This window comes from Megalops cyprinoides, chromosome 17 (genome assembly GCF_013368585.1).
Source record: "Megalops cyprinoides isolate fMegCyp1 chromosome 17, fMegCyp1.pri, whole genome shotgun sequence".
Classification (NCBI taxonomy): Eukaryota; Metazoa; Chordata; class Actinopteri; order Elopiformes; family Megalopidae; genus Megalops; species Megalops cyprinoides.
The window spans coordinates 1,394,573-1,420,843 of NC_050599.1; the positions used below are offsets into that span (position 1 = coordinate 1,394,573).

The following is a 26,271-nucleotide window of genomic DNA, read 5'->3' on the forward strand; positions in this document are numbered from 1 at the left end:
GTGGAGCCTGTGAGAGAGTGCATGGATGTTATGGTCATTACTGCTGAGAGGAGCAGGCAGCTAATGTTCCCAGTAATTAAAGAGGAGGAGAGAGAATCCTAACATTATAACTAGCTAAGCAGTGTCTTAAGACATGTACAAGGCGTGCACACACACATACCCATCTGCAGGGACACACATACACACACACACACACACATATGCAAGCACACATACAAGCACATACATTCATGTATACACATGTGCACAATGTTAATGTCATAAACAGATATTCCGACGGGATTTTTAAAAATGCTTGAGAACCATGCCATGGTAAATATGTTCCCATTCACACAGTCTCGGAGGCCAGGCTGACTCACGCTCACTGAAGGCCTACCAGCAGGAAACGGTGCTTTGCTGTGCAGTTTTAACACTGCAGCATAAGGCAAACTCTGTGTGGCTGCGCAGTGCACTGTTAGCACCGCACCTTCAGTCTGCTTCAGGCTAAAAAAGAGCTGGTTGTGATAGTAGAGAGAAATATCTACATCAGACCTGAAACCTGAACTAGCTCTCCATTCCCCTGGAGGGTACCCAGATTTCAATTATCACATACAGTAGAACATTGTCCTGAGTTGATTGGTTTTTGATTACTACTTCATTTATTTTATTACAACTTTAATTGCCTATATTTCCAAGAAGCAGGTCATTATTTATTTTATACTAGTGACATCACAAAGACCAATCGTCTGAGGCAGACAGGAGGCGCATATACTTACATGTATCTTTATCTGGTAAATACCTTGCACCAATGTTTTAAGGTTTTAACTGTTAGCATAGGAAACATATCAAATTAAACATTATGATACTGTGATGTTAAAGCATTAGACACACTGGTATATTAAACTGGTGAGCTGGTCAGCCCCTGGCACGCAGACACCCTGCTGTGGGGTTGCACAGAGTTCTCTGTTCTGATAATGTAGATAGTAATATCCCTTTTACGTCAGTGTGTGCTGGTGTAGGTCTGTAAGATGCTGGTAGATCTGGTGAGTTTTTAGCCAATGAGTTTCTCTGTCTGAGGAGAGGAATGGGGAGAGTAAAAGGAAAGAACAGCTGTGCACTGTCTCTCTTCAGAAACAATATCATACAGCTTTAATTATAAATTACTCATTTGCATTTGCATTGAAAGGAAATGCTCGTGATGTTGCGAAGCAGCGGCATTTTACAAAGAGCTTCCTTTCCACCATTCCATGGTGTTTCATTTGAATCTGACGTGAGCACGTGGTCTGATTTGACTCTCAGAATTGTAATTGACCAATTCCCACGTGAATGTTGCTGCAACACTTCATTCACACAAACATTCTACTCAGGTTTTTTTACTATTCCATAGATGCCCTGGACATAATGTCTGCCAAAAAGGGGATATTCTCCACCCCTGAAAAAGACAGCAGTCACCTGACGACCATCACCCTCAGAAAAAGACTCCCTGGGCCACTGATTCTCAATCCTGCTCCTGCCCCCCCCCCCCCCCGCTCCACACGTTTCACATCTCCACATCTTTCCCTGCTCTACCTACCTGACCGAACTAATCAGTGACACTTTTGATTAGCCGAACACACCTGATTTAATAAAGAGCATCTTAATTATTTCAATCAGGTGTGTTTGGAGTAAGGATAGACTGAAGATATGCAGGACAGGGGGGCTCCAGGAGTAGGACTGAGAAACACTGCTCTGGGCAAATGGCACGCATACTGTTTCGTTGAACTGCTTCCTTCAGTAAGACCTGAATGCCAGGCTCGTTGCTGCGTTCATCAGCTCTCGAATAGCATATTGCACCAATGACAGGAACAGCACGTTAGATGTACAGTAACATGTATACGGGGTGATGACGTGGGGGCGAATGTTCAAGGCTGGCAGTGAAAGCAGCGCGTCTCGAAGTTCCGTCCGCAGAGCAGCGACCACCTCGCCACGCTTTCGGATCCTCGTAACTCGACGCAGGGAACGCTGCCAATAACGGCTCTTGACCGACAAGGGGCGCTCAAGGGGCGGTCAGTTTCCCGTCAGCGGAACGACAAGTCGGTGGGTCTATGAAAATCGCTTCCACCGAGATAAACACATACTAATGGCGTCCGTCCTGCGGCTCTCTCCAAACTGCTGATTTTCCTCAGTGCGTGTGGCACTGCATGGGTCAAACTTTTTAAAGGCAGACGCACCGTTTCCGGAGGCAAACGCAAGCGCTTTGGCGCAACATCGTGTGTGAAAAGCTGCAATGGTCGTGGAGCTGTAACACAAGACGTCACCTACTTGTGGAGACCGGAGGCTCATGTGATTGCCTCGGCAAAGTGGCAAGTATATTCAAAGGTAAGGTTGCGCGATGTTGTTTGGTGTCTTGCAGAGTGCTTTCGTTGTATTTCTGCTCTGTGTTCTACTGTCTGAATATCGCATTCTCGTCCGAATTTTTTCTTAATTTTACATACTTAAGGCCTGATTCATAGCTGGGTATGATGGATATGTTCTTTTAGCTGAATATCATGCCAGGTACCACGCTGCGCGATACTTCTGTGTGCGGTGTCTGAGTACTGCTCGTATCATCGGAAGTGAAGACTTGATTAATCCGCTTAAGAAGGTAATTTTGGGAACACTCGCCCGATTCATCAGCCACCCCTGTTTGAGATACAAACACAATATTGAATACAAACGCAACGCACACCTAGCTGGGTAACCACGGCGTGTGGCTGGCTGTTATGTTTACATTGGTGTACCTGCTGTAGTATGATGTTGACCTATAGTTGCCTGTTGCCGCCTGTCTGCGTTAAATTTAAACCAAGGAACCAGGTAATAGTTTACATATTTCCGCAGGGACTCATAAAATGCCTGTTTTTCCTCGCTCCGATTGTCTTCTATTGTCTCCGTTGGTAGTTTGCTTGTGGGGGGGCTTCAGTGTGTACATTAGGCACGGCGCGGGACAAAAACCCTTAAATCTCCGTGCGGGCGCATCTGGAAAATGTTTACCCCCTGAGCATACAGGGCAAATGATGACACACGGGAATAATAACGCGTTATGGCGACTAAGACTGTCCATTCCGTGGCGTGCGTTTTTATCAACTTAAAACAATTTCAGTCAATAATTTAGGAACACTTCTAGGATTAAAGCGACTCATTCCCTTAAGTGCTGGTTCAAACACCTAATCACACCCGTTATATCTGTCTGATTATCGAACGAAAGTTATAGTTGGCTGTAGGACTTAATTTCCTCGAAAGTGTCACGTTAGAGTCTTGGTGGTTTCCGGTTAATTGCAGCGCTTCTTAATGGTGAGTCTGTACCACATTCGTATTAAGAATCTAAGAAATCATTACTGTTTCGGTGTCGTTTTCTCTGTGTTGGAGCCGAATCACTTTTTCAGAACAAAAAACGATATGAGAGAGACATGCGTTTGAAAATGATCCTCTCAGTCACAACATGAACTTTGACCGTCAGCATATCGTGAAAGGACTTCCGCCAGGTAGTGTTTCATGCCGAGCGTGTAACAGCTGACCTCCCTCAAAAATTAACCATTCTAAAAACACGTCTGGATTTCAGTCGCAACTGGATTGTATTTAGGTTCGAGTGTGAGCTTCATCTGTAATGGTAATTTGATTGCGTAGTCACGTGCCAAGACACGGAGCGTCTATCTAGATTGAAACCCAGTAAATGTAAACCTTACATGCTCAATTGTCGTTAATAGTCTTGTGAAAGCCAGTCTTCACCAGTGTCCACAGCAGAGAATCAAACAGCCTTTGGGTAAGGAACCCTTACCACTGCTCCTTAGGTTTGTCCAAGGTTTCGGTGTCGGAAGTCTAACGGTGTGAGGCTGCACCTCTGTGTCTGTCACTGTCCTCAGTCTCCTGTGCTAACGCTGAGGCAACACTGTGGAGTATCCCTGCATAGCCATATCACACCCATACCACACGGGAAACGTTAATGCTGCTGGTTCTCTTCCGCTTCATCACCCTCTAGCTTACACATCAGGAACTCTTTTACCGCTGAGAGAACATCGCTTTGGTTCTTGCAGTTGCGGCAGCTGTGTAAATGAGATGTTCTCCACAGCAGAGCAGGGCTGTGAGCCCAGCACCATCAGCCTTCCCGCAGCCGCATGAATCATTGCAGCACGAACGGCGTCAGAGGCAGAGCAGTGTGTGGAACCAGTGCTCTGCCGAGTGGCTCAGACTTCGATATTTTCCGTGGAGTAAAGTTGTGTGTCGTTTTGCCTCCTTTCTAGTTCTAAGTTGGCACGTTGCATGGTTTGCATGTTTCCTGCGGGTTTGTTTGGTTTTTCCCCCAATGACTGTTCCCTGTGGCATATGGCACCCAAAGTCAAGCACTGGGGCGCGTGTCTACTTCTGTGTCCCGTGTCAGCTGCAGAAGTGGAAATTTCAGTTTCCTAAGGATTCAGAACGAATCTAGAAAAAAAACAAACTAATATGTTAAGCTGAATCTGAAATGAGTCCTAATGTGGTGTAATCTGAACCCAAAGGTGCCCAGGCGGTGTGATGAGCTTCTATTGCTCAGGCACTGTACTTTAGTGAATGTCATTGTACGGGCCTTGCTACAGCAAACTTTTACGAATGTTTTTTTTTTTTGGCCCTCCATCAATGTTTCTGCCAGTCTAGCTCATTAGAGTAGGAAGGTATCCGGGGAATCCAACTGGATGGCGGTCAGAAAACATGGATAGCAACAAGACAGGAAAACTGTGCCAGTGGGGGGGGGGTGAGAAAGACAGGGGCAGCAGGACCATGACCCCCCCCCGCTGGCCTCTTCCTGCCCTGCTGGCTGCTGGTGGGACTGTAGACTAACATGCCATTTGAAATGTCCCTCTTACCCCACATCCCTACTCCAAAAATAACCATTAGCTCACTGTTAAAAGCATGCCCCCCGGGGGGTAGGTAGGGGTTGAGTGTGGAGTTCAGCTGTGAAGGGAGGATTTGTGTACGGGACAGTGGTAGCAGGATGGCAGTGGCTTTTATAAACCTTTCACTCAGCACGGCATTACTCAAATCTACCATCTATTGTGTGCAACTGCAGTATAAATATTGCAGTGCTGCCGTTGAGTCCGTCTCTGTATCACGCTTGAGTCATTGAAATACATTACATTATTCATCCGCTTTGCTGACTGCCTTATTCTGTCTCCCTTTGCAATCTTTCAAGATCTATAACTCCTTTTCTGCGGCAGGGAAATGTATACCAGCTGCTGGGGAAAAGGACCTTGCCAGAGGTATGAGGGGTCAGTCTCAACAGCGGCTGGAACCCACAACCCACAAGTCCAGTGTCCTAATCACTCATCTGCTGTCATCCCTGTACGTGTAGTTATTCCCTGAGTTTCCAAAGCTGCACTGCTGTGGATGAGAATCTTACCCTTTATACAGATTGATGATTGGGAAAAGCACATGATAATCCCTCAGATGCTGACGCTGTCCAGATAAACTGTGTGTTGCAGCTATTTTAGGGAAAGTCCTCAGCACAATGATGTCATTCTGCTGTTTTCTGCTGTTTTTCATGAATCTTTGAGCCCTTGAGTTTTTTCCCTCTTCCCTTACATTACTTTACTCGTTTCCGTTGCAGATAGCCTGACAGAGAGACTTGCAGTACTGCTGTCTGATTTGTGTCTCAGTTTTACGCGGTTGAGTCCATTGCAGAGAAACGCCTTGTTCAAGGGTTTGCCAGACAGCAGTTATTCAGACCTGCAGCCTTAACTGTTAGGAGGCCACTCCCCCAACACCCCCTTGGTTAGGAGGCCACTCCCCTAACCCTGTCCCCTCTGTTAGGAGGCCACTCCCCCAACCCCCCCTCAGGTAGGAGGTCAGTCCCCCAACCCCCCATCTGTTAGGAGACCACTCCCCTACCCCCCCATGCTAAGAGGCCACTCCCCTAACTCTGCCCCTATGCTAAGAGGCCTCTCCCCTAACACCGCCACCTCTGTGCCTCCACAGTCAGTGCAGACATGACACACACAATTGCTAAAACATGGCCATATTGTCAGGACACTGAGTCCCAGGGCATGTCTTGTGCCTGTAAAACTGTAGCACGGTGCTATTATCCTGTGTAAAAGTGAATGTTCACATTTGCACACATCCTGAATGGCTGTGCAGACAGCGTAGTATGTAGTATGACAGCCACTGCGGCATCACCTCCTGAACCATAACTCGATTAGTATTCAGACAAAAGTCTCCCCTATAAAACCTGGTCACCTGGCTCTCACAGAGGAGACCCCCCTCTAGTAGTTGTGTTTCTATGCCCGGTACACAGTGTCCTGTCTGGAGTGTCGACTTTCCCTGTGCAGGTAAATGAATAACCCAGCAGCTGGGTGAGTGGGTTCAATCCTGTCTGCCTCTTGAGTTAAGGCACATGTACAGCTGGTCCCCCCCAAAATGGCACATTCAGCTTTTCAGTAGGAAGATTGTTTATGTTGTTGTCATGACTACATGTGGAAAAACATGTTTTGAGTATGTTTTCGTTAAGGGGTTGGGTTATCTTTCTCTCCTTTTGTTAAAATAGAATAAATAGAACAGTGCACCCGCATTGTGAGACAAGTAGTGATTTTTGGAGTTGATCTTTGGAGGTATTTTGGTTGGAGAATACATCAGTAATCTAGTGTGGCTGAGGTATTTTACGATGAGGTACTTGATGAAGTACTCGTTAATCATTGCTAATGATTTTGTTTTTTGATGCCTTTGTTTGTCCATGTGTGAATGTGTCTGTCGTTTTGAATGAGAATGGAGCCTTGTTCTGGACCTGGCCCACTGAGAGGGAAGCTACTGGAATGTAGCACTTATGATTTCTGCTGGTAAATGTAACCACCATAGTCAGGAGTCTGAACTGTGTAGGCTGTGCACTGCAAATCTACATCATCTCTTTTACAGAAGTGCTTGGCTTTGTAATTACTATCCATTTGCCTTCCTCTTCATTTTACCTAGTAAACCGAGTTCATTTCCTACGGAGAATCACAGTAACTGCACCAGAAGGAAGATCGTGGCCATCTTTTTGGACTGTGTGTTTTCAGATGATCGTGATGAGTGGCAGACAGTCCCTCGTTGCTGGGTGCGCTGTACTGCCTGAATGATGAGCATCACTCCCGTTGCCTGGGACTGTCCCACACAAAGCTCTGTGCATTAGAGGCCTGTGTTTACGCTGAGGGTGGAAGCTGTCAGCGACACACGCCCTCTCCTCGGGGTTTGAGCTTCCTCTAGGGGAGGGGAGGAGTGGGGTGTGTAAGGAGTGGGGTGTGTAGGAAAGCAGTTTCCTGCGCTGTACGCGTTCTCTCGGTACGGCGGGATATCCCGTCCCATTGTCTGCCACGGTTTCACCACGAGGGCACACCCCTGTCCCCCGGCCCCTCTGACACGCAAGCTTTCAGCTCACTGCCTCTTTAGGGCCTCTTGAAAACAGGGTACTCTCAGCAAATGGGATCACAAATTATCAAAAAATCCACTGCTCCTCACTGCCGATCTCATTTGCTGGGTGATCAGGAACGGTCTGATACTTGACAGGCTCATGGCAGTCTGACACTTATTTTTTCTTCCAGTTAAGCAAATCATTCAAATGAAAATGATTCCTTTCATCGCCCCGGGAACAATGTCCGAGTCCTGAAATGCCTGACGATGTTATGAAAGCCATCAGTCATCTTTCCCTGGCAGGCGGTGTCCTTTTCCGTGCTTCCTGTGGGCGGAGCTTCACAGCTGTGCTGGTGCAGCAGCTTTAGGCAGTAGGTCTTTTCCAGATGCACCACAGCACCCAGCCTTCTCCCTTACATCTTAAACAAAGTGACTCTCTACCTCCTGCCTTAGCATGTGGACATACACCTACATTACAGTATGAGCAAAAGCAATACAGTTTCTCCAGGGAAAAGGGTACAGGGCTGATAGGATGAACAGGTCTTTCAAACTCTACAAAAAACGCTGAATGGGTCATTAGGAAGCAAATGTATGTTTTTATGTGGAGGTAGACATTACACAGTGTATCATAAACTTCTGTTTTACAGTTAGGTTGGGGATTTATAAAAATTCTAGTCCAAATACACTAATACAGTAATGAGTGAAGTCTTTGTGTTGATGCTGTGTAAGCTGTTATCACTCATCAGATGTTATGGGATAATTATTACTGCCTGCTCTGAATGACAGGTGGTGACAGACAGTTGCACCTTCCGTTAAAGTGATTCTGATCATTCCCCTGCAATTTGCATGAAGTTTTGAATTGCAGATGAGCAACCGGTCAGACCCACATGCATATGCAAATTTAAAAGCACACCTCTTTGCATAGATGAGGGGGAAAATAGAGCCCTTTCTGGTGAAGAGGAGGTCAGCAGCTACACACCTGGCATTAAGTTTTGTTTTACTGAAAGCATTGCAGTGATGTAGGCTCAGGGGGCTTTGGTGCTCTTACGCAAGCCTTTCCCTCCTCAGTGCTGGTACACGTTATTCCATTGCATTGGTTCCCTAGCACACGCTCCTGTTCAGAGTGACTTACACAGGTTACATTTCTTACATGGTACCCACTTATACTGCTGTTTCCTGAGGCAGTTGGGGTTAAGTACCTTGCTGAAGGGTACAGCAGCAGTTTCCTCCCTCGTACTGCGATTCTGGAAAATCGTAAAGGACTGAATCTGGCACATGAGCAGGGTGCTGCAGAATGGGGAACCGGGCCTGACACATCACACACCCTTCTCTGGGAATGGCACTGCGTCACCACCTCAGGACCTGGCTCTGCCCATCAGTCAGTGATGCAGACCTACTGTGCAAGGAACCTCGCTGAATGGATGCTTTTCGTTGGATGTTGGCGGTCCCTCACTGCTCATGAAACCCAACTCTGCACAGGAATCTGCAAAAACAATGTAAAAACTGGGTGATACCCACCAGCAGCTTGTAAGGCAAAGGGGGAAAAACTGATGTAGGCTATCTAGACGATCTGTCCGATATACTTTACATTACATTACAGCATTTAGCAGACGCTCTTACCCAGAGCGACTTACAAATAAGTGCATCACTATGCTAAGAGTAGACATGAGGTATTACAAGAGGTCCGTAAGATACAAAGTTAAAATGCTAAGCTAGTGTCGAGTTATTTTGTTTTGTCTCTTTTTAACATAACAAACATAACAATCGATAGGATGGAAAGACGTACACTGGGGGAAGGCAGGCTACAGATACAGCATGAACAGAGGAGAAGTTTTTTCTTGAAGGCGATATAGATCCTGAAGCGTTACACACTCAGAGGTTAGGAACGCAATCTGCAGATTTCACCTAGCAAACTCATGGCAAACTCACCAGGGAGCCAAGTCAGGACTAAAAGTGTAACGTGCGTGCCAGGTATCAGGCTGCATGTCTGTACGAGCCGCATGGCTCACTGCTCTGACACACTGTCCCTAGACGCTGTCTAAAGAACAGGCCACTAATGTGCTATTCGTAATGTTGCTGCCGAAAGGTCCTTGAGTCCGCAGATACACTTTTGATGAAAATGAATGCTTAAAAAGTTAGTGTTTCCCATTTTAATTTCCTCAATAACATTCAATCTAGTAACTAAATAGCATTAGCGTGTAGAGTACCCCCTATCACCCACTCCAGCTCTCTGGGGAGTTGTGTGCTTTTCAAAGGAGTGCTTTGTGGCAGCACGACCAGGCCATCTTAAAGAGCTCTTATTCCATTACTGATCGATGTGCTCTCTCTGTCTCTCTCTCCCTCTCTGTGTGTCTCTCTCTTTTTCTCTCTCTCTCACTTCCCCCTCTCTCTCCCTCTCTCCCTGGCTGGTGTATGTTCCCAGCTGTATCTCGGGCATAGCAACAGACGGTTGGCTGTTAGCAGCACCTGGAGGAGGCCAGTGATGTAATGCCTTCGCTGTCAGAAAGCGGGCAGGGTGCAGCCCTGTCCTGCCCACTGTGAGCCCGCTGACTGGCCGTGCCAAAAACCCTCATCGCAGACACACACGAAGGGCCCGTAGCAGAATAGTGGGTGACATGCACTATGAGCTCTATTCCTACAAGACGACTGAAGCCAGACTCAGGATCTGGGTGTTCCCTACAGTACTACAGAGTTCCTTTTTCAAGCTGTTGTTTAACCACAAGTTTCCTGTGGCTCTGAATACGCTGCCAGATTGCTTAACACAAGACGAAATCAATGACAGCAGATGGCTGCTTAATGTTAGTTCCCTACTTGCTTCATAGCATTTTCACAAAACAACCCTCACTAAAGTATCAACAAGTTCAGCATAATTTTGCTATGGTTACTGTAAGTATAAGTACAATTTTTTTTCTGTAGTCTCTGTTCTGAAATTGTGCTTATGGAGAATTTTCAGAAAAGGAGTCCTGGAAGGCTGTTTTTAGATCATATTTGAGAGACGCCTTTTAACGTCTGTTTCACTGCCGCTAACGCTAGAAGGCATTGATTCAGAAGAATCCTCAGTTTGTCTTCTTTTTTCAGACATTTCCCCATTTGCCCTTATGTGAAATGCCAGGGTCTGATATTTCTGTTACATAACTGGGCCAAGAAGTGAATTAATGTTGCATTATTTTACAAAGGGAACTTTCCACTCTGCTTACCTTGAGCTCAAGGTGAACTTCTCTCTGTCACAAAGAATGCAAAGACTGTACCCTGGAGGGTTTGACTTGTGATTCAGTTTACGTGTGAAGATATCTCCATATTAGCGCCCTCAGTCCTAATATGTGTGGAAAATTGTGATTGTGTAGGAAATGAGATCTTCTCTTGTCTAGTGTGGATATGTAGCGATTTTGTGCTTTTACAGCAACATTTATTAGCTAATTTGTCAAGATTCACCAAAAATCACCAAAAGACTGCCAGAATTCCAGCTCAGGGCTAAACCTTTCCTCAGGTGTGAGAGTGGTGTGTCACTGGACTGGCTCTGTGCTGTGAATGACTTACTCCACAAAGCAGTCCTGTTTTGAATAAAAACATTAGCTCCAAAGCTCAGACAGGAAGAGAGCCTTACGTAATGCACGGTTTTTCCTCTCCAGTTTCCTCAGGAATACAGGAGATTCAGGAGCCGAATTCCAAAAGATTCAGCGTCCCGCGGTCCTGTGCTAAAGATGCATGAGACTGTCAGCTGCAGCGTACGTTTTTGGGGGCAGCTTTGATGCCATGTGACGTCTAAGAAGGCTTTACATTAGCTGCATAATAAACATTAAATGCAGAGTGTAATCTCACCGTCTGTCTGATACAGTCAGGGAGGTATTCCCACTGAGGGAGTGTCCCAGCACTCCCCTGACCATGCTTTGACTGACGGCAGACAGGCTGTGGCCTTCCTGTATCTGCGTATTACAGCATGGATGGCGTGGAGTGTTTCCTCGTTTAGACACTGATATGTGAGGAGTGGAAATACCAGCCCTGTGATTAGGGTATTTCGTGAGAATATTGCAGGAACACGTTTCAGACGCTGTGCGGATTTATGCCCGTCAGGCAGCTGAAAGCTACACGTTTCAGAAAGGTATGTGTGTACGTGCATGAACGCACGCATACACTTTCTGCTACAGGTTAATGAGGGGAAAATGGTTTCAGAAATGGGTAGGCAGGGATTTTACAACAAAAAAAAAAAACAGAAAGGGAGTTCTGGATTTCTGTTAAACAAGCAATTTACAAAAGGTGACATAGAAAAACTATAAATAATTTATCCTTATCAGATGCCAAAAACACATTTGCTTGGTCTTCACTTTGTGAATGCAGCACAATACTGCAAGCAGTTTTATTAAAAGGGGGTAGTCATCACTCTCCACTCTACTCTGAACGCTCCGTTCCAGACCGATTGCAAGGTCAACGACCTCCAAACCAGACCCACACATGCACAGGAGCCAGCTGCCTGTCAAAACTGTAAAGAGTTAAATTTATTAAACATATGTTTAATCCAATTTCCTTTAACTACTCTATTCTCAGTCCTCAACAGCTGGATCTTCCCCTAGTGCATTTTCCAGGTTTGCCTGAATTTTAGGATTTTCTGTGCGCATAACGCCACTGTGAGTGAATGGCAGGTCTCTGATGGGTAAAGGGTAAGCGGTGATAAGTGAAAAAACAGGGAAAAATTCTCACAGGAGAGCTTTATCAGGCGCTCACCGCTGCAGTGAGCGGATACGACACGGTTTCCATACCAACGGAAAGGTGAGGGGCTGTTATATCACACCGGATCTGCAGATGTGACCTTTTAAAGAGACAGGCAGATTAGGAGCGGGGCGACTCCGCAGCCAGCCCAGACCCGCCTGCGGTCCTGTGGTCCCAGCCTCGCCAGGCAGCCATTTCCTGCGGCAGACACTGGCTGTTGGGAGAAAGAGACTGTAACAGGGGGGGTTATGAGGTGATCCACAGAGCAGGTGCATGCTCTGACGGGAACGCTACCTGCAGGGTCGGACCGCTCGCTGCCTCCAGGGTCGGACCGCTCGCTGCCTCCAGGGTCGGACCGCTCGGCTGCTGTGATTGGTTCCCCGAGCATTTCGGGGATCATGCTTTGGTGTGGTGACGTGCAGTGACTGGCGTAGCCGCTACAGGCAGAGGGACTGTGGACACAGCGTGTGGCGTTCAGTAAGACTGCAGCGCTCCTAACTGCCCGAGACCAAACGAAAAGCCCACCTCCATTTTTTGTTGCATCTGGTGCAACGTTTCTTAAAGGTAACCAGTCATTTTTTAGTAAGACACTTTGATCCAATCAGATCCCCTTTGGCTGGTTAGATGATTTAAACTGTAGTGTTTTCCTGTTAGCCCTCAGTGCTGTTGGAAGGGCTGGCAGTGTGTGCTGTGTGTGTTAGGCCCTTTAAAAAGCAGCCTGATAATTACACTAAAGCAGAGGAGCAGGCTGCCGTGTTCCCACCTCCCCTCTAATCATTTGTCCTGTTTCACTTGGCTAATTGGTACTGGCTTTGCTCTAATTTGTATCATCACCGCCATCTCTCTGGCCTCGGTTTCCTTGGCAATCTGCTATTTTCTGAGCCGTCTGAGACTGTATGGTTTAACCCAAAATGCCTGTGTCACCTCCCTGTGTGTCTCTCTCCCTGTGTGTCTCTCTCCCTGTGTGTCTCTCTCCCTGTGTGTCTCTCTCCCTGTGTGTCTCTCTCCCTCTCTGTGTCTCTCCCCGCGTCCCTCTCTCCCCGCGTCCCTCTCTCCCCGCGTCTCTCTCCCCGCATCTCTCTCTCCCCGCGTCTCTCTCTCTCTGTGTCCCTCCCAGCCACTGAGCTGTGCACTGCACCTACTCATATTCTTGTTATTGTTTTATAGTGAACACTAGCAAACATGTAAGAGCCCATGTAATCACAGGCAGCTGAAGGGTGGTGCTCTCACTAAATTCCCACATCGTTTTGTCTGTCAGCTGACCTAATTACTCCTTGTTTCTGATTGGCCACATAAAGGGCTAATTAGTCACATACACATGGAGTTTTTGAGTAGCCCACCTTGATCAGTCAGGGAGAATAAAAATGTATAAGATGGATACATGAGCAAAGCTGTCATCGTTTCTGCTGGAGGTAGAATCCTGCAGGTGTCTCCTGTTGGTGGACCGATCAGGGGAATAATGTTTAAATGGCCCATGTGTCCTGATGGCAGTATGCTGTGAAGGTGAGCATTCTGATTTAGCACTGACCCAGATAGACTCAGCATGGCAGTGATTTGATGTGGCACTGTGTAATTATACATGAGTCTGCGTGATGGGTTTCAAATGAAAGCTGTCTGCTTCGGCCAGCCTCCCAACCACTGTCGGCCCCCGACACAGCAAAGATGTGAGCGTGATGCTATCAGGGGTGACGGTGGCGTGGAGCGTTGAACGTTTCAGAGCGTGAGGCCGCTGCTCCGAACGGCAGATGCAGGACAGCACCCTCAGAGGGAAGAGCAAACAGCACCGTGCTCGTGGCTAGCGCTAGATTTAGGGTTTAGGGTTTAGGGAAATCAGCTTGCAATGAAAAAGTTTGCAGGTCTGGATGTCCTTCATAGTATCTACAGCACTTTCCCTGGCATAAATTTTCAAGTCATTAGGGTGAGAGATTGAGTGTGATGAGGATAGTAGCCTGCAGTAAATATATTCTAAATGGGGCTGCAGTGTATTATAGTGGTGAGGAGTGGGGCTCGTGACTGAAAAGTTGCTGGTTCGATTCCCAGCTGGAGTACTGCTGCTGTACCCTTGGGCAAGGTACCCAACCCAGAATTGCCTCAGTAAATAATCAGTATAATCGGTTAACATGTTAAAATTGTAACTCATGTAAGTCGCTTGGGATAAAAGTATCTGCTAAATGACAGTAACGTATATGCAAATATGTGGTAGATATTGAAGTTCATGTCTTGTGTTGAGGGACTGATTGTCACAGTCATATGAGGCTCACTGCTAGTTTGTCCTGCCTGTCCACCGGCTCGGTATTTTCTCCGCTGCTTCTGCCAGCACTACAAACAGAGGTGTCAGAGCAACAGCGTGGTCTCTCTGTCCTGCGGTTTCTCTAAAATGGCCGCACACACTCATCTCTCCCCTGAGCACTGCTCTCATTCTCCAGCTTTAATTGGTGGAAGTAGCAGCAAGTGGCTGTTATGGCGAACTCTATTCACTAATATCCAAGTAAAAAAATAAAAAAAAAAAAACAAATAGTTCTTGTTGTTGCAAATACAGTTATTACAAAACACACAGCTGCTCAGTGCCACTTTATTATAAGCGTACATACTCATATTTATTTGATCATAAACTCTGCACACTTGCATTTCTTGTGTTATATTATCATTTTGTGTCAGCAGTATATGTTATGTTATCAAGCATGTGAATGAATTTGGTGTCTGTTGGATTTCACTGTACATTTATGCTTATGATGTCACAAGCAATGTGTAAGGAAAAAAAACAGAAAACATTTCACACATTTTTTCCTGCTCTCTTATGAGGCTGTTAAGTCTTTCAAAATGGCTCTGAAAGACCAGTTGTGGTCAGTTGTAGCTGCTTTTCACATAAGAATAAATAAGCCCACTGCTCTTTTAACTGTGAGCAACAAAATGAGCACCTATGTACTGTAGCTACATGTTTATATTCACAATAATCAACATAGAAAATCAGATAATCTGAAGGTTAGCACCAAGGAGCCAATCAGACGTGTCCATGTCAGAGTAGGCCTGGGCTGCAGTACTTCGCTTCAGATGAACGTGAGAGTTGAAGCGGTTTTGCATAGTCAGCAAAAGGGAGAGTCCACAGAATGAATGGCACATGTTTTTGCTTTGTGTTGTGCTGTGGATCCAGCAGGGATTCCTAAAGAGGAGGTTTGATTAGCCTGCATCAGGGTCAGCAGTCAGCCCACAGCATTCCAGATAATCTCATTTTACTGGGGTTTCCTGAAACTCAGGTCATGAGTTGTTTTTTGTTGTTCTTAAGATACCAAATTAGGAGTAATGTAATGTTGCCATTAATGTATTAATTATTGTTATCATCAGTGGCTGATTACATTGTTGTCCCTAATATCTGTAAATGTTGAGATTTGTTGTGTGGTTCAGCAGTATGATAGGAATGAGGAAAACACACACTCGACCATGCGCTCATTTGCCACGGTTTTGTAAACCAAGACTTTCTCTGGGCCTGTCACACTGCTTATTGATTAGGTTTATGCAAGATCAATTGTAACTCAAGATTGCATACTATGAGAGTGTGAGTTTACATGAGTGTTTGTGTGTGTGTGTGTGTGTGTGTGTGTGTGTGTGTGTGTGTGTGTGTGTGTGCGCGCAGTCTGCATATTAAAACAATAGCAGTTTTCTTTTCTACAAAATTCATGACCCTCATTTAATTGTATGTTTCCACTTGGAACAGTTTATTCATTCATCTCATTCTAAATTAATTATTTGGCCACAAGATGCATTGCACATCAGAGGTTAAAACTACCCTCTATCAATATGTGCTGTACGACCCTGGATGTAGTATTTTTCATTTGCATGTACTTTGAAAGGTCATGCCAGACGTTTAGCGCAAAATGCGGAAAGCACCAGAAAGACGGAGACAATAAAGATGTGTTTCTGTCAGGCCGATAAAGTGAGTGAATGGGCTAAATTTAGCAACAAGGACAGATGGGGGGAGAGAGAGAGAGCATGGAGGAGAGAGGGAGAGAGACAGGGTGAGTAAGCGACAGAGAGAGAGAGATGGAGAGAGAGACAGGGTGAGTAAGCGACAGAGAGAGAGAGGGAGACTGAGTGGGTGACGAGAGAGAGAGAGAGAGATTGCTTTCACAATACAAATGTAAACTCACTCATGCCAGTAAAGCTGAATTGGACTGAGGTGAGCTGGAGCTCTGAGCAGGCTGTACAAGCCGGGCAGCGCTCTCTCTCTGCTGAGCGGAGCTCCTGGCATGTACCCCCCTCAGCCTGATCCCGGCCTGCTGTCTGCAGCTCCTGTGTCCGCACCACGCCAGGACCCACACGCCTCCGATCAGGAGGCTTCGCCAGTGAGGGGAGCAGCCTGGGAACAGTTACAGATGAGCGGGCTTGCCAGTTCAAATCCAATTTAAACCTTTAAAGCTTTATCTGACCCGTGGCCGGGTTGCCTGGCAATCTGAGGCAGGCAGCACAGACGTTATGCAGAACGGCGTGTCAGCACCACTTCCCATCAGTCCTTGAGCCTGTATGTCTCTGTGGCTGCGGAGGCTGGAAGAGGCAGGCAGCATCTGAATGGCCATAGTCAAAAATAACCCCGTTTTCATGTATCAGCAGCTGAAGATGACGGAAAAGAGTTATTTTTGCTTCGCTGAATGTTCACCCTGGACTGAATAGATGACACAGACAGCTGAGGAAATGAATGAGATTTATCCTCTGCCCACAGACGGGTTTTTATTAGGCTTGAAAATATTGCAGCTGAACTGCAACTCTGGAGGACCAGTGCAGGTGCATTCTGTGATGAACCGGATCACTCACAGATCACTGCTCTGTGAAAGATGCTGAATGTCAGATACACAGCACTTAAACCACGGTAGCGTGTCTGTCCTGAGTCAGACATTTAGAACAGAATTTGCTGTGTGTCAATCAAAACTCGCATCCCACTGACGGCAGCAGATCCCTGCCCCGAGTTACGGTGTGGTACGGTGGATAGCTATAACCCCAGCATGGCCATACATCGTTCCAGGAGAGCTCTGGGTGTTTAAAAAGGTATAATGTGTATGTTAAATTGCCCTGGATGGGGCCAGTATCTGCCGACACGTAACATCATGAGAATAAGAGATGATGACCTGTGACAGCTCTGTTCTGTGATGTCCCTGCTCAGGCAGGAGAGTGGCACACAGTGAAATGGCCCATGTCTGTTTCAGGACCACGCTGGCGGCCCCATGACCACCGCCAGGTATCGCCCCAGCTGGGACCTCGCCCTGGACCCCCTGGTGTCCTGCAAACTGTGCCTTGGAGAGTTTCCCCTGGAGCAGATGACCACCATCACACAGTGCCAGTGTGTCTTCTGTACTATGGTGAGTAATGCCATCATATTACATTCATTTAGGAAACACTTTTATACAAAGCGACTTACAAGTGAGGTACAATACAACACAAGCGAAAAACCATACAGAGTCAACAATATTAGAAGCACTGCATGACAAAGTTCCAAAGGTTGGCCAGGCAAGGTACAGACTAGCAGATAATGCCAATGTTATATCTGTACTATGGTGAGTAATGCCAATGTTATGTCTGTACTATGTTCATGGTCAGTACTGCTAATGTTACATCTGTACTCCAGTCAGTGCTGCCAGTGTCAGTCTGTAGTCTGGTCAGTCAGACTCTGGTCAGGAGTGCTGGTGTGGGTGCTCGGGTCTGGCAAGCACTGCCAGTCAGTGCTGCCAGTGTCAGTCTGTAGTCTGGTCAGTCAGACTCTGGTCAGGAGTGCTGGTGTGGGTGCTCGGGTCTGGCAAGCACTGCCAGTGTCCCACACAGCTGCTCTCTACTGTTCAGCGGCTCCGCTCACAGCCTCTGTCGCTGTTCCTCATAACGAGCAACGTGGCACAGCCGTGAGGGCCCTGGGTCTGCGGTTTAACCGAGGAGAGTCCCGTCCCCAGCAGCCTGGCACTGTCTCTCTCACCCCTGTTCCTCTGCAGTGCCTGAAGCAGTACGTGGAGCTGCTGATCAAAGAGGGCCTTGAAACGGCGATCAGCTGTCCAGACTCCACCTGTCCTAAACGGGGACACCTGCTGGAAAACGAGGTACTTTCATCAGCTTCCCTGCCTCTCCGATATGACACAGGTGTTTCAGGTATACAGGTATATTGGTCCTGTACAGGACCAACACTAATCCCATAAAGACTCACTCCTCAGGAGAAATCGCCTGGAATACTGCTGAGTGTATTCAGCAGGTGCCTCTGCTCTCCTGCCTGCCAGAGAATTTTACATACTGATATTCTTCATAGAATTTACCTCCGATACTCCATGAAGAGTGTATTACTCATGTTCTACTAATAGTATACTACTGATACTCCAGGGAGAGTTCATTACTAATACTCTGTGAATAGTAACTGATGCTGTACAGAGAGTACGCTATTAATATTCCAGAATGAAGGAATTAATACTGAATTGTAGTAGGATCCCCAGAGGATTAGCTTTTGTGTGTGGGCAGATTACTACTCAACAAAGCCTGGAACAGACAAAAGAGAGAGAGCTGAATGTTACTGTACATTCATAAGCACAATGATCAGGGCTGTATTCCCAGAGTTCCTGGGTCTGTGAGTGACATCTCAGCTCGTAGCTTTAAACACGGAGATGGTCAGCACTCTCTCCCACAGCACAGTGACAGCAGCTTGGGTCACTGCAGGAAGGAAGCTGCCTCTTAGCATCGGACAGCTTGTCCCTTCCAGTCGCTTCCTTTAGTGTAAAGCGGTGACCCAGCTTATGCTCTGAATCATGTCAAGCCCCTTGTCTTTGCCCTGACCAACCTGACTCACCAGGCTACTCACAGAGCTTTTAGTTTGACTGGTTTTGGTTAGCAGTAAACTGTGAGTTGTTAGTGAAGCAAAATCAATAGTCACAATTTGAAACAGATTTAATGTATATATTTTTTATTATTTGCTTATTACACTGCCCTATCCAAGGTGACATCCAGTAGGTGGCTGTAATTGCATGGCTCTTTTGAAGTGTTTGAAGGATATTTCCTCAGGAGATTCGGTGCTGGTTGTGTTGATGTTGAAGTGTCTTTTCCCCTCTGTGTCTCTCTGTGGCGTGGCTCTGCTGACTGGCTCTCCTCCCGCAGATCGAGCTCATGGTGGCTGCTGAGATTATGCAGAGATACAGGAAGCTGCAGTTTGAGAAAGGTGAGCGGCCGTGTGTCACTGTGACCGATCAGTGAGACGTCAGAGGGACAGACCTCTGTCCCAGAGCAGCTCCTTAACCGTTCCACCTGACCAGCACCCCTGATAAAGCCAACTGATGATCAATTCTGAGCAGCAGGTACAGGCTTAACCCACACTGTCCTGATTTCAACCTCAATTAAGATGAGGTTATCATAGAAGCTGAGAACCATTGCTGTTCTTTTCCCAAATTAATTTTAATTGAATTTACTGTGTTAAATTAGCTGCACTCATTCATGAAATTAACCAAGGCACTCACTGCTGAATTGTAATAGCATCTCACTGCTGAATTGCGATAGCATCTCACTGCTGAATTGCGATAGCATCTCACTGCTGAATTGCGATAGCATCTCACTGCTGAATTGCGATAGCATCTCACTGCTGAATTGTGATAGCATCTCACTGCTGAATTGTGATAGCATGTGATGGTTGAGCTGGTGACTTTGCCCACATCACTCTTCTTATGAGCAGTTCCCTTTTGGGATGTATAAATCAGTGCAGACCTGCATGCGGTCTGAGGGGCAGCAGGGGCACAGTGGAAGTGTCACTCAGGTGTGGCTCAGGTGCTGCACCCTTTCACCTGTGTGTCGTGTGTCGCAGAGGTGCTGCTGGACCCGTGCCGGACCTGGTGCCCGTCCTCGTCGTGCCAGGCCGTGTGCCAGCTGAGAGAGGCGGAGTCTCAGGGGGCACAGCTGGTGCGGTGCTCTGCCTGCAGCCTGGAGTTCTGCTCCTCCTGCAGGGACAACTGGCACCCCGGCCACACCTGCCCCGAGACCCCGCCCGTCACCTCCTTCCTGTCCCGCGAGAGCAGGTACGCTCCCCTCAGCTCAGTCCGCTCTCATTGGCCCAGACACTCCATGTGACACGTCTCATCCAATCAGAGTCTCGTCATCATTAAATTCCTCACCAGTAGCATTACTACAAACATAGTTATCGTAATCATCACCTGTCATACTCATGTAGGCATCAGGACCTGAGTAACAGGAACGCTGTGCTCTTACCCTGTCTCTGTAGTTATATTTTAGGAGTTACATTTCTAGAGTGTGTGTACAGCTAATCAGCCTTCACAGCCACCCAGCACACGCTTCTGACTGCGAGTTCAGCCCTCTCTGCCAAAATTGCCAATCAGGAGGTTTGCATGAATATACAAATTTATCTGTCAGGTAATGGATGTACACTGAGGTGCGTGTAGGAGAGCCTTCACCCGTCCCCAAAATGAGCAGTCTCCAGGCCCTTCCAGCTGCAGCCTCCCTGATCCAGAGCGTGTCAGTGGGCTTGTGTCAGTGTCATGTCCTCCTCCTGAGAGCCTGTCAGTGTGCGGCCCCTGCATCGTGGCGGAGAGCGCTACCTGCAGCTCTGAGTTACGTAACACAGCTGCCGTTTCAGCGCGGCGAGGAGATCCAGTTTCCTCCCGTTCTCTTACTCACAGCGCGGGATCGGGTTTCCAAGGTCACTGCATTAAACAGGGGCCCTGTGTTCGAGAGCCGCGTGTCTGACACACTCGGAGGGCGTGGGAGCTAACAGAGCGGGTGCAAACCTGTCCTTTTCCATTCAGAATGAGAGACTGACCCCTCCGCTCGGTGTTTCAAAGGAAGCGTAACCGAAAGGCTCAGTTTAGCCGAGTCCCACCGGCTCTACGCTCTGAAGATCACCCGAGGAGCTGAATCTCCTTTCTCGCTCTCTGTGGAGGCTCAGAAAGGACGCTCGAGTGGAGAACAGAACCGCGTCTCTGAGGTCTTTCAGCTCGCAGCATGTGAAAGAGCTGGATTCGGACGGACACAGGCTTTCAGCTCTGAGACCGGAGAGATGAACTAATGCCTTATCCAGAGCCATGCAAGAGACCGAGCACTCAAGGTCATTCAGCATAACTCTTTAAAATGATACCCCACTGAAAAATGCTACATTCACACAGTATTTTCATACCACTAATGTAACTTAGAGAAAAGAGAACCTAAAAAACCCCTCCTGTCATTTTCTAAGGGACTGTCATTCCAAATTATGACTACTGATGGTCTGTGTTGAACCATCCAGTTCCAGGCAAACTTCCTCAAATGTACCCTTTCTAGTAATACAGAATCCTAATCATTCAGCATTACTGCAGTACAAACCCACCAACACTCTTAATTTAAGGATCTAATGTGTTTGGTTATGAAATGTCAGGCTGTTTTTTTTTTCTGGCAGGGAAATTTTTTGACAGAGCTGCTGTAGCACCTAATGATTTTCCTGGGACTTTTACTGGGGTATTTCAGTTTGTCCTCCATTTAAATATGGGATCTAGTCCCACAATAGATGTGGGATAGGAGTAATATCCAGTGGGAGTGTAGTCCTAGAACAGGACTCCTGCTGACTCATTTGTGTGCAAAAAGTGCCACTGATGATTCTTGTGCAGTGAGCTAGTACAGAGACAAACCCAGGGCTGGAGGACACTGACAGCTGCTTAAGACTGAGGGTATAATATCTGTCAATGTAAAAATGTGCAGTGCCTTTTGTACAATAAATCTGTACATATATCTGTATACAGAATAAGTCTGTTTGTAACTACACTTTTAAAAGGACTTCAGGAGAACTGGGCTGGACTGTACACGGTGAAAGAAGAGAGCAGATTCTCATTCTTTCTCTCTCTCGTTCTTCCAGTCTGTTTTACAAGAGTGACGAGGACGAGGGGCCAATCAAGCGCTGTCCCAAGTGCAAGGTGTACATCGAGCGGGACGAGGGCTGCGCGCAGATGATGTGCAAGAACTGCAAGCACGCCTTCTGCTGGTACTGCCTGGAGTCCCTGGACGTGAGTGCGGGGGGGGGGGGGGGGGGGGGGTGTCTCTCCCGTCACCGCACTCTGGCTCTGGCTCTGTCTCTCTGACTGTGTCCATGTGCTCTGCTCTCGGCAGGATGACTTCCTCCTGATCCACTATGACAAAGGGCCGTGCCGAAACAAGCTGGGCCACTCCAGAGCCTCCGTCATCTGGCACAGAACACAGGTACTGCAGCCGACTGCCTGGGTGTTCAGCCCGGCACACTGCAGAATGACACGTCTGAGTGTGTGTGGGTGTGAACGTGAGTGTTTGTGAGTGTGTGAGTGACGGTGTGTGTGAGTGTGAATGTGTGGGTTTGTGGGTGTGTGAGTGAGGGTGTGTGTGAGTGTGAACGTGCGTTGTTTGTGTGTGTGTGCCTTTCCAAAGGCAGAGTGTTTTGACTCATGAACAGTGCAGAGGCAGAAATGTGTCAGAAATAAACCCCCCGTCCCACCTTCTGCAGAGCCCTCATCAGCTGTCAGATTCACTCCGAGACACAATGTCATGTTCCCGAACACACTGGGCTCCTGGGGCGTGTTATATGGCACACACTCAGCACACACACCCTCTGCCTCAACATTAACCCTTAAGTCTCCCCTCCCAGCCCCACGTAAGTAAAACCACAGTAAATGTACACTGGCATACACATGGCATCATAATCATACAGTATGCTGCCATTTGAGTTGATGTACTGTTGAGGTTCAGCTTCATTTGTAATGTAATGGGAATAAATCCAATATTTTTGAAAGAATATGACTTTGATTAAATAAACTGCTGGGTAGACTGTTGCAATGCATTGTAAATTCATACATCACATATTGTATGCTAGTCTAGTGCTAATGCAATGCTAGCCCTATTTTTAATCATGGTTTTTTTGTCAATCTTTACTGCCCCCTAATGGATCCTGTCTGCATTGCAACAGAGGGTCTTTAAGTGTACATTTGCATTGGGATGGCAGGTGAACCGATTCTGAGAGTTAGCCCTTCTCAGAGTTCCCTCACAAATAACAGACATATACGCTGTTCCGATTTAAACTCCTTTAATCAACAGAAACTGTCTTCCAGCATTCAGTAACACAAAGGGACAAATAACATCTTCTCATACATTACAGTACACACACTTAGGGTTTGCCATACCAAGTACTGATGTCAACATGATGGCAATTTATAAATAACAACATAGTCTGCATTGCCTCACAGAAACTACAGAGGTACTATTCCAAATGATAAATAACCAGTGTTTCCTCCATTATTTTACTGTGAAAGGCCTTGTGTTTTACCATTGTACCACCTGAAGAGTACCTGGTGCTACAGTACACAGCAGGCCTGCAGGCAGATGTACCTGGCCGGCCTCTGACGGACAGGTGCCCAGGTGTGCTGACCCCGGCCTCCTCTCTCACCGCAGGTGGTGGGAATCTTTGCCGGGTTCGGCCTGCTGCTCCTGGTTGCCTCTCCCTTCCTCCTGCTGGCCACGCCCTTCGTCCTGTGCTGCAAGTGTAAGTGCAGCAAAGGGGACGACGACCCCCTCCCTTCCTAACCGAGAAAAGAAAAGGCTCTCCGCTCAGCCGCGGGCCAGCTTCCCTCATTGTCCTCGTTTCTCTGCCTCCCTCGGGCCGGAGGGCTCGGTTTCATGGCCTGTGTGGGTTCACTGTGTCCTTCAGTGTGGGCCTGTGGGGGAGGGGCAGTGGGCGGAGACCTTCTGGTTGGTATGGGGTGTGTCCAAAGGGGAGGCGGAGCTACAGGGCCTCTAGTGAGGTGCAGCTCCAATTGGCTGCCGCTCTCAGCAGAAGGTGTGGTGTCCATTGTGGTGTCATTGGAGTTTTACATAGGGTTTTTGGGAACGTCTCACATCAGTGTTTTAAATCACATGAAGCGGTGAGGTATATTTCCTTCCCATTGTGGGCATATATATGGTGTCTGATAACTTTATTATGATAACAGCACTCTGGTGAGATGACCTAGTGGTGTCTGCTGGTGAGTGCAAGCAGATCTCATTCTGTACCATGTTCTGGAGAGGTTCAGGAAAGCCATGTTTCTGATCATTGTGCATCTGCCCTTTACTCTAAAGCTTAATGGAGCTGTTCATTCCTTTGAGAATGTCTTGTTCTAGACTTTTCCTGAAGGACATCTATCAAGGATTTCATTCTTTGTTATTTCTCATCTTGATTCACTTTGTCATGGTGGATTGTGTAAAGGTCATTTTGTAATGTTTCATAAATCACACGTTCCTTCAATGTGAAGTAAACCTGAAAGTTATGTAGTGGTTCATTGCGATACTGAGAGACAGCTCGGAGGAAAGGGATTATAAACTAACTGCTCTTTGTACATTTTAAACTTGTGGTTGTAGGAATAATTTATCGTTAAAATCACACAAATATTTAGTTCTAAACACCACTGCACCTGTGCATAACTGTTCATGTTGTCATTTTTTCCAGGTTGAACATATAATATTGCATGTTTAATTATTCCTCTGCATCCAAGATATTTAAGGGCTTAGTGGTTGTGAATAGACTCATTTACACAGGGATACTGTAAGCAGTTTTAACCCTTTGGAAGTTGGTGGATGCTTTTAAAATAATACATAGATCCTAAGAGCACAGATTACACTAATTGTAATTACATTTAAATGTAAAAAGTTATTCATCCTGGACCTTTGGTTTGGAATATAGTTTCTGAAAATTTAAGTGATTTAAAATGGGGACTAAGATGAGTAAAATTCTCAGTGTGAGGTTAGGGTTAGAGTTAAATGAAAGCTGTGTTGATTGGTTGGAACGAAATGTCAAAGGTGCTGATCTCCTCAAATCCCCGACTTTAAAAATCTCCAAGAACAAACAGTTGACAGAGTACTTGAAAGAACTGCATCACAGTATCTATGCAAGTCTGTAAAGCTTTCAAAAGCAATGCAACATTGAAGCCAGTGCTTAGGCCATCTTATCCTTTAATAAATGCCATATCAAAAGGCCTTGTGCCATCTGAACAGGTAATGTAGTCTTAAATGCAGTGCTTATGATATCAGGGGCATATGAACAGACTTTCTGTTGCAGTACATTAATCAGGTAAACCCAGGTAATAATTCTCTCTGCTGCTTTGATCTAGCATCATACTGTGACATTAGCCTCATGCCAGGAGTATTTTGTGTCGAGACTGTTCCCTTTGAAGGGTCCAAAGAACCGCACAAGACTAATGTAAGTGTATACCACACATTTTTCTGTCCAATCAGTGAACCCATAGCAATCAGACCCTTTTCCTCACCGATCAGCACAGCTGTAGCATTTAATCCCTTTTCTCCCCAGCGAGCACAGCAGTTAAAGTCAGACTCTCCTGTCCAATCAACACAAATCTCTCTGAAAACGACCTGTCAGTCATAAGTTCTATCACCCTGTGGTCCTGTCAGCCAGGTGCAAATTCTTAGGACAGAATTGCACTCTCAGGTAACACAGGTCCATAGCAGTGTGTCAATCAAATTTGTAGTGTGTCACACTTTAGTTCAGTTTTGGCATTTTAAACATGTAAAAGTCATTGTTTTCCTAATTCTGAATATTACTCTTATTGCCATATTTCCAATAGTTACACAACAGTGCCAGTGTTTACCATTTTCCCCTTTACCTCCTAACTTACAGGAAGGGGTGTGTTGGTCTGAACACAAAACGATTCAAAAAGAAAGGGAAAAAGGAACCATTGTGTAGGAGTTTGAGAGGGAATTGCTTGTATATAAACTGGTGTAATGTGATTTCTCAGGCTGAAAGCATTTGTGATCCTTCTTACAACCAGAAAGTAGCATTATGGGCTGATACCTCGGAAACTGCTTCTTGACCTAATGCCACCACACATTCACTCAGAGCCGTCTGATTGTGGCCGAAGTTTGACCTGTGTCTCTAACGGTCACAGTGCTGTTTCTAACCCCTTCGCTGGTTCCTCTGGTGTGAGTGCTAAGTGAACGTGAGTATGCCAAACCGGTGTGACCATGACATGTTTGCAATGCCTTTGATCCCAAGTTTTGCCTGTCCACAGTTATTTTGCTATTAATGTTCACCATATTTTTATGTGTTTGTTTTGCACAATTTAAAGAAATCTTAAGCATTGAGTTTAATTTGTATTGACTGTATATGTAAAATGAATTCTACCTGTAAAATGGTAACCTTGTATATTGCCACAAAAATAGTGACAATAAAAGTGTGAAAATATTTGGTCATCTTCAAACAAACACACAATCTGAATAAATTGC

General features: G+C 46.5%; 1 protein-coding gene across 1 annotated transcript; it reads left to right on the forward strand.

The window, feature by feature from the left end:
• The first annotated feature begins 1,944 nt into the window (after nucleotides 1-1,944).
• On the forward strand, nucleotides 1,945-26,271 carry rnf144ab (ring finger protein 144ab). The gene is made up of 8 exons (XM_036550604.1): nucleotides 1,945-2,337; nucleotides 17,244-17,396; nucleotides 18,018-18,122; nucleotides 19,162-19,222; nucleotides 19,859-20,069; nucleotides 21,893-22,040; nucleotides 22,144-22,233; nucleotides 23,452-26,271. The coding sequence occupies exons 2-8, from the start codon at nucleotides 17,262-17,264 to the stop codon at nucleotides 23,581-23,583; spliced, it is 882 nt and encodes a 293-aa protein (XP_036406497.1). The 5' UTR covers nucleotides 1,945-2,337; nucleotides 17,244-17,261; the 3' UTR covers nucleotides 23,584-26,271.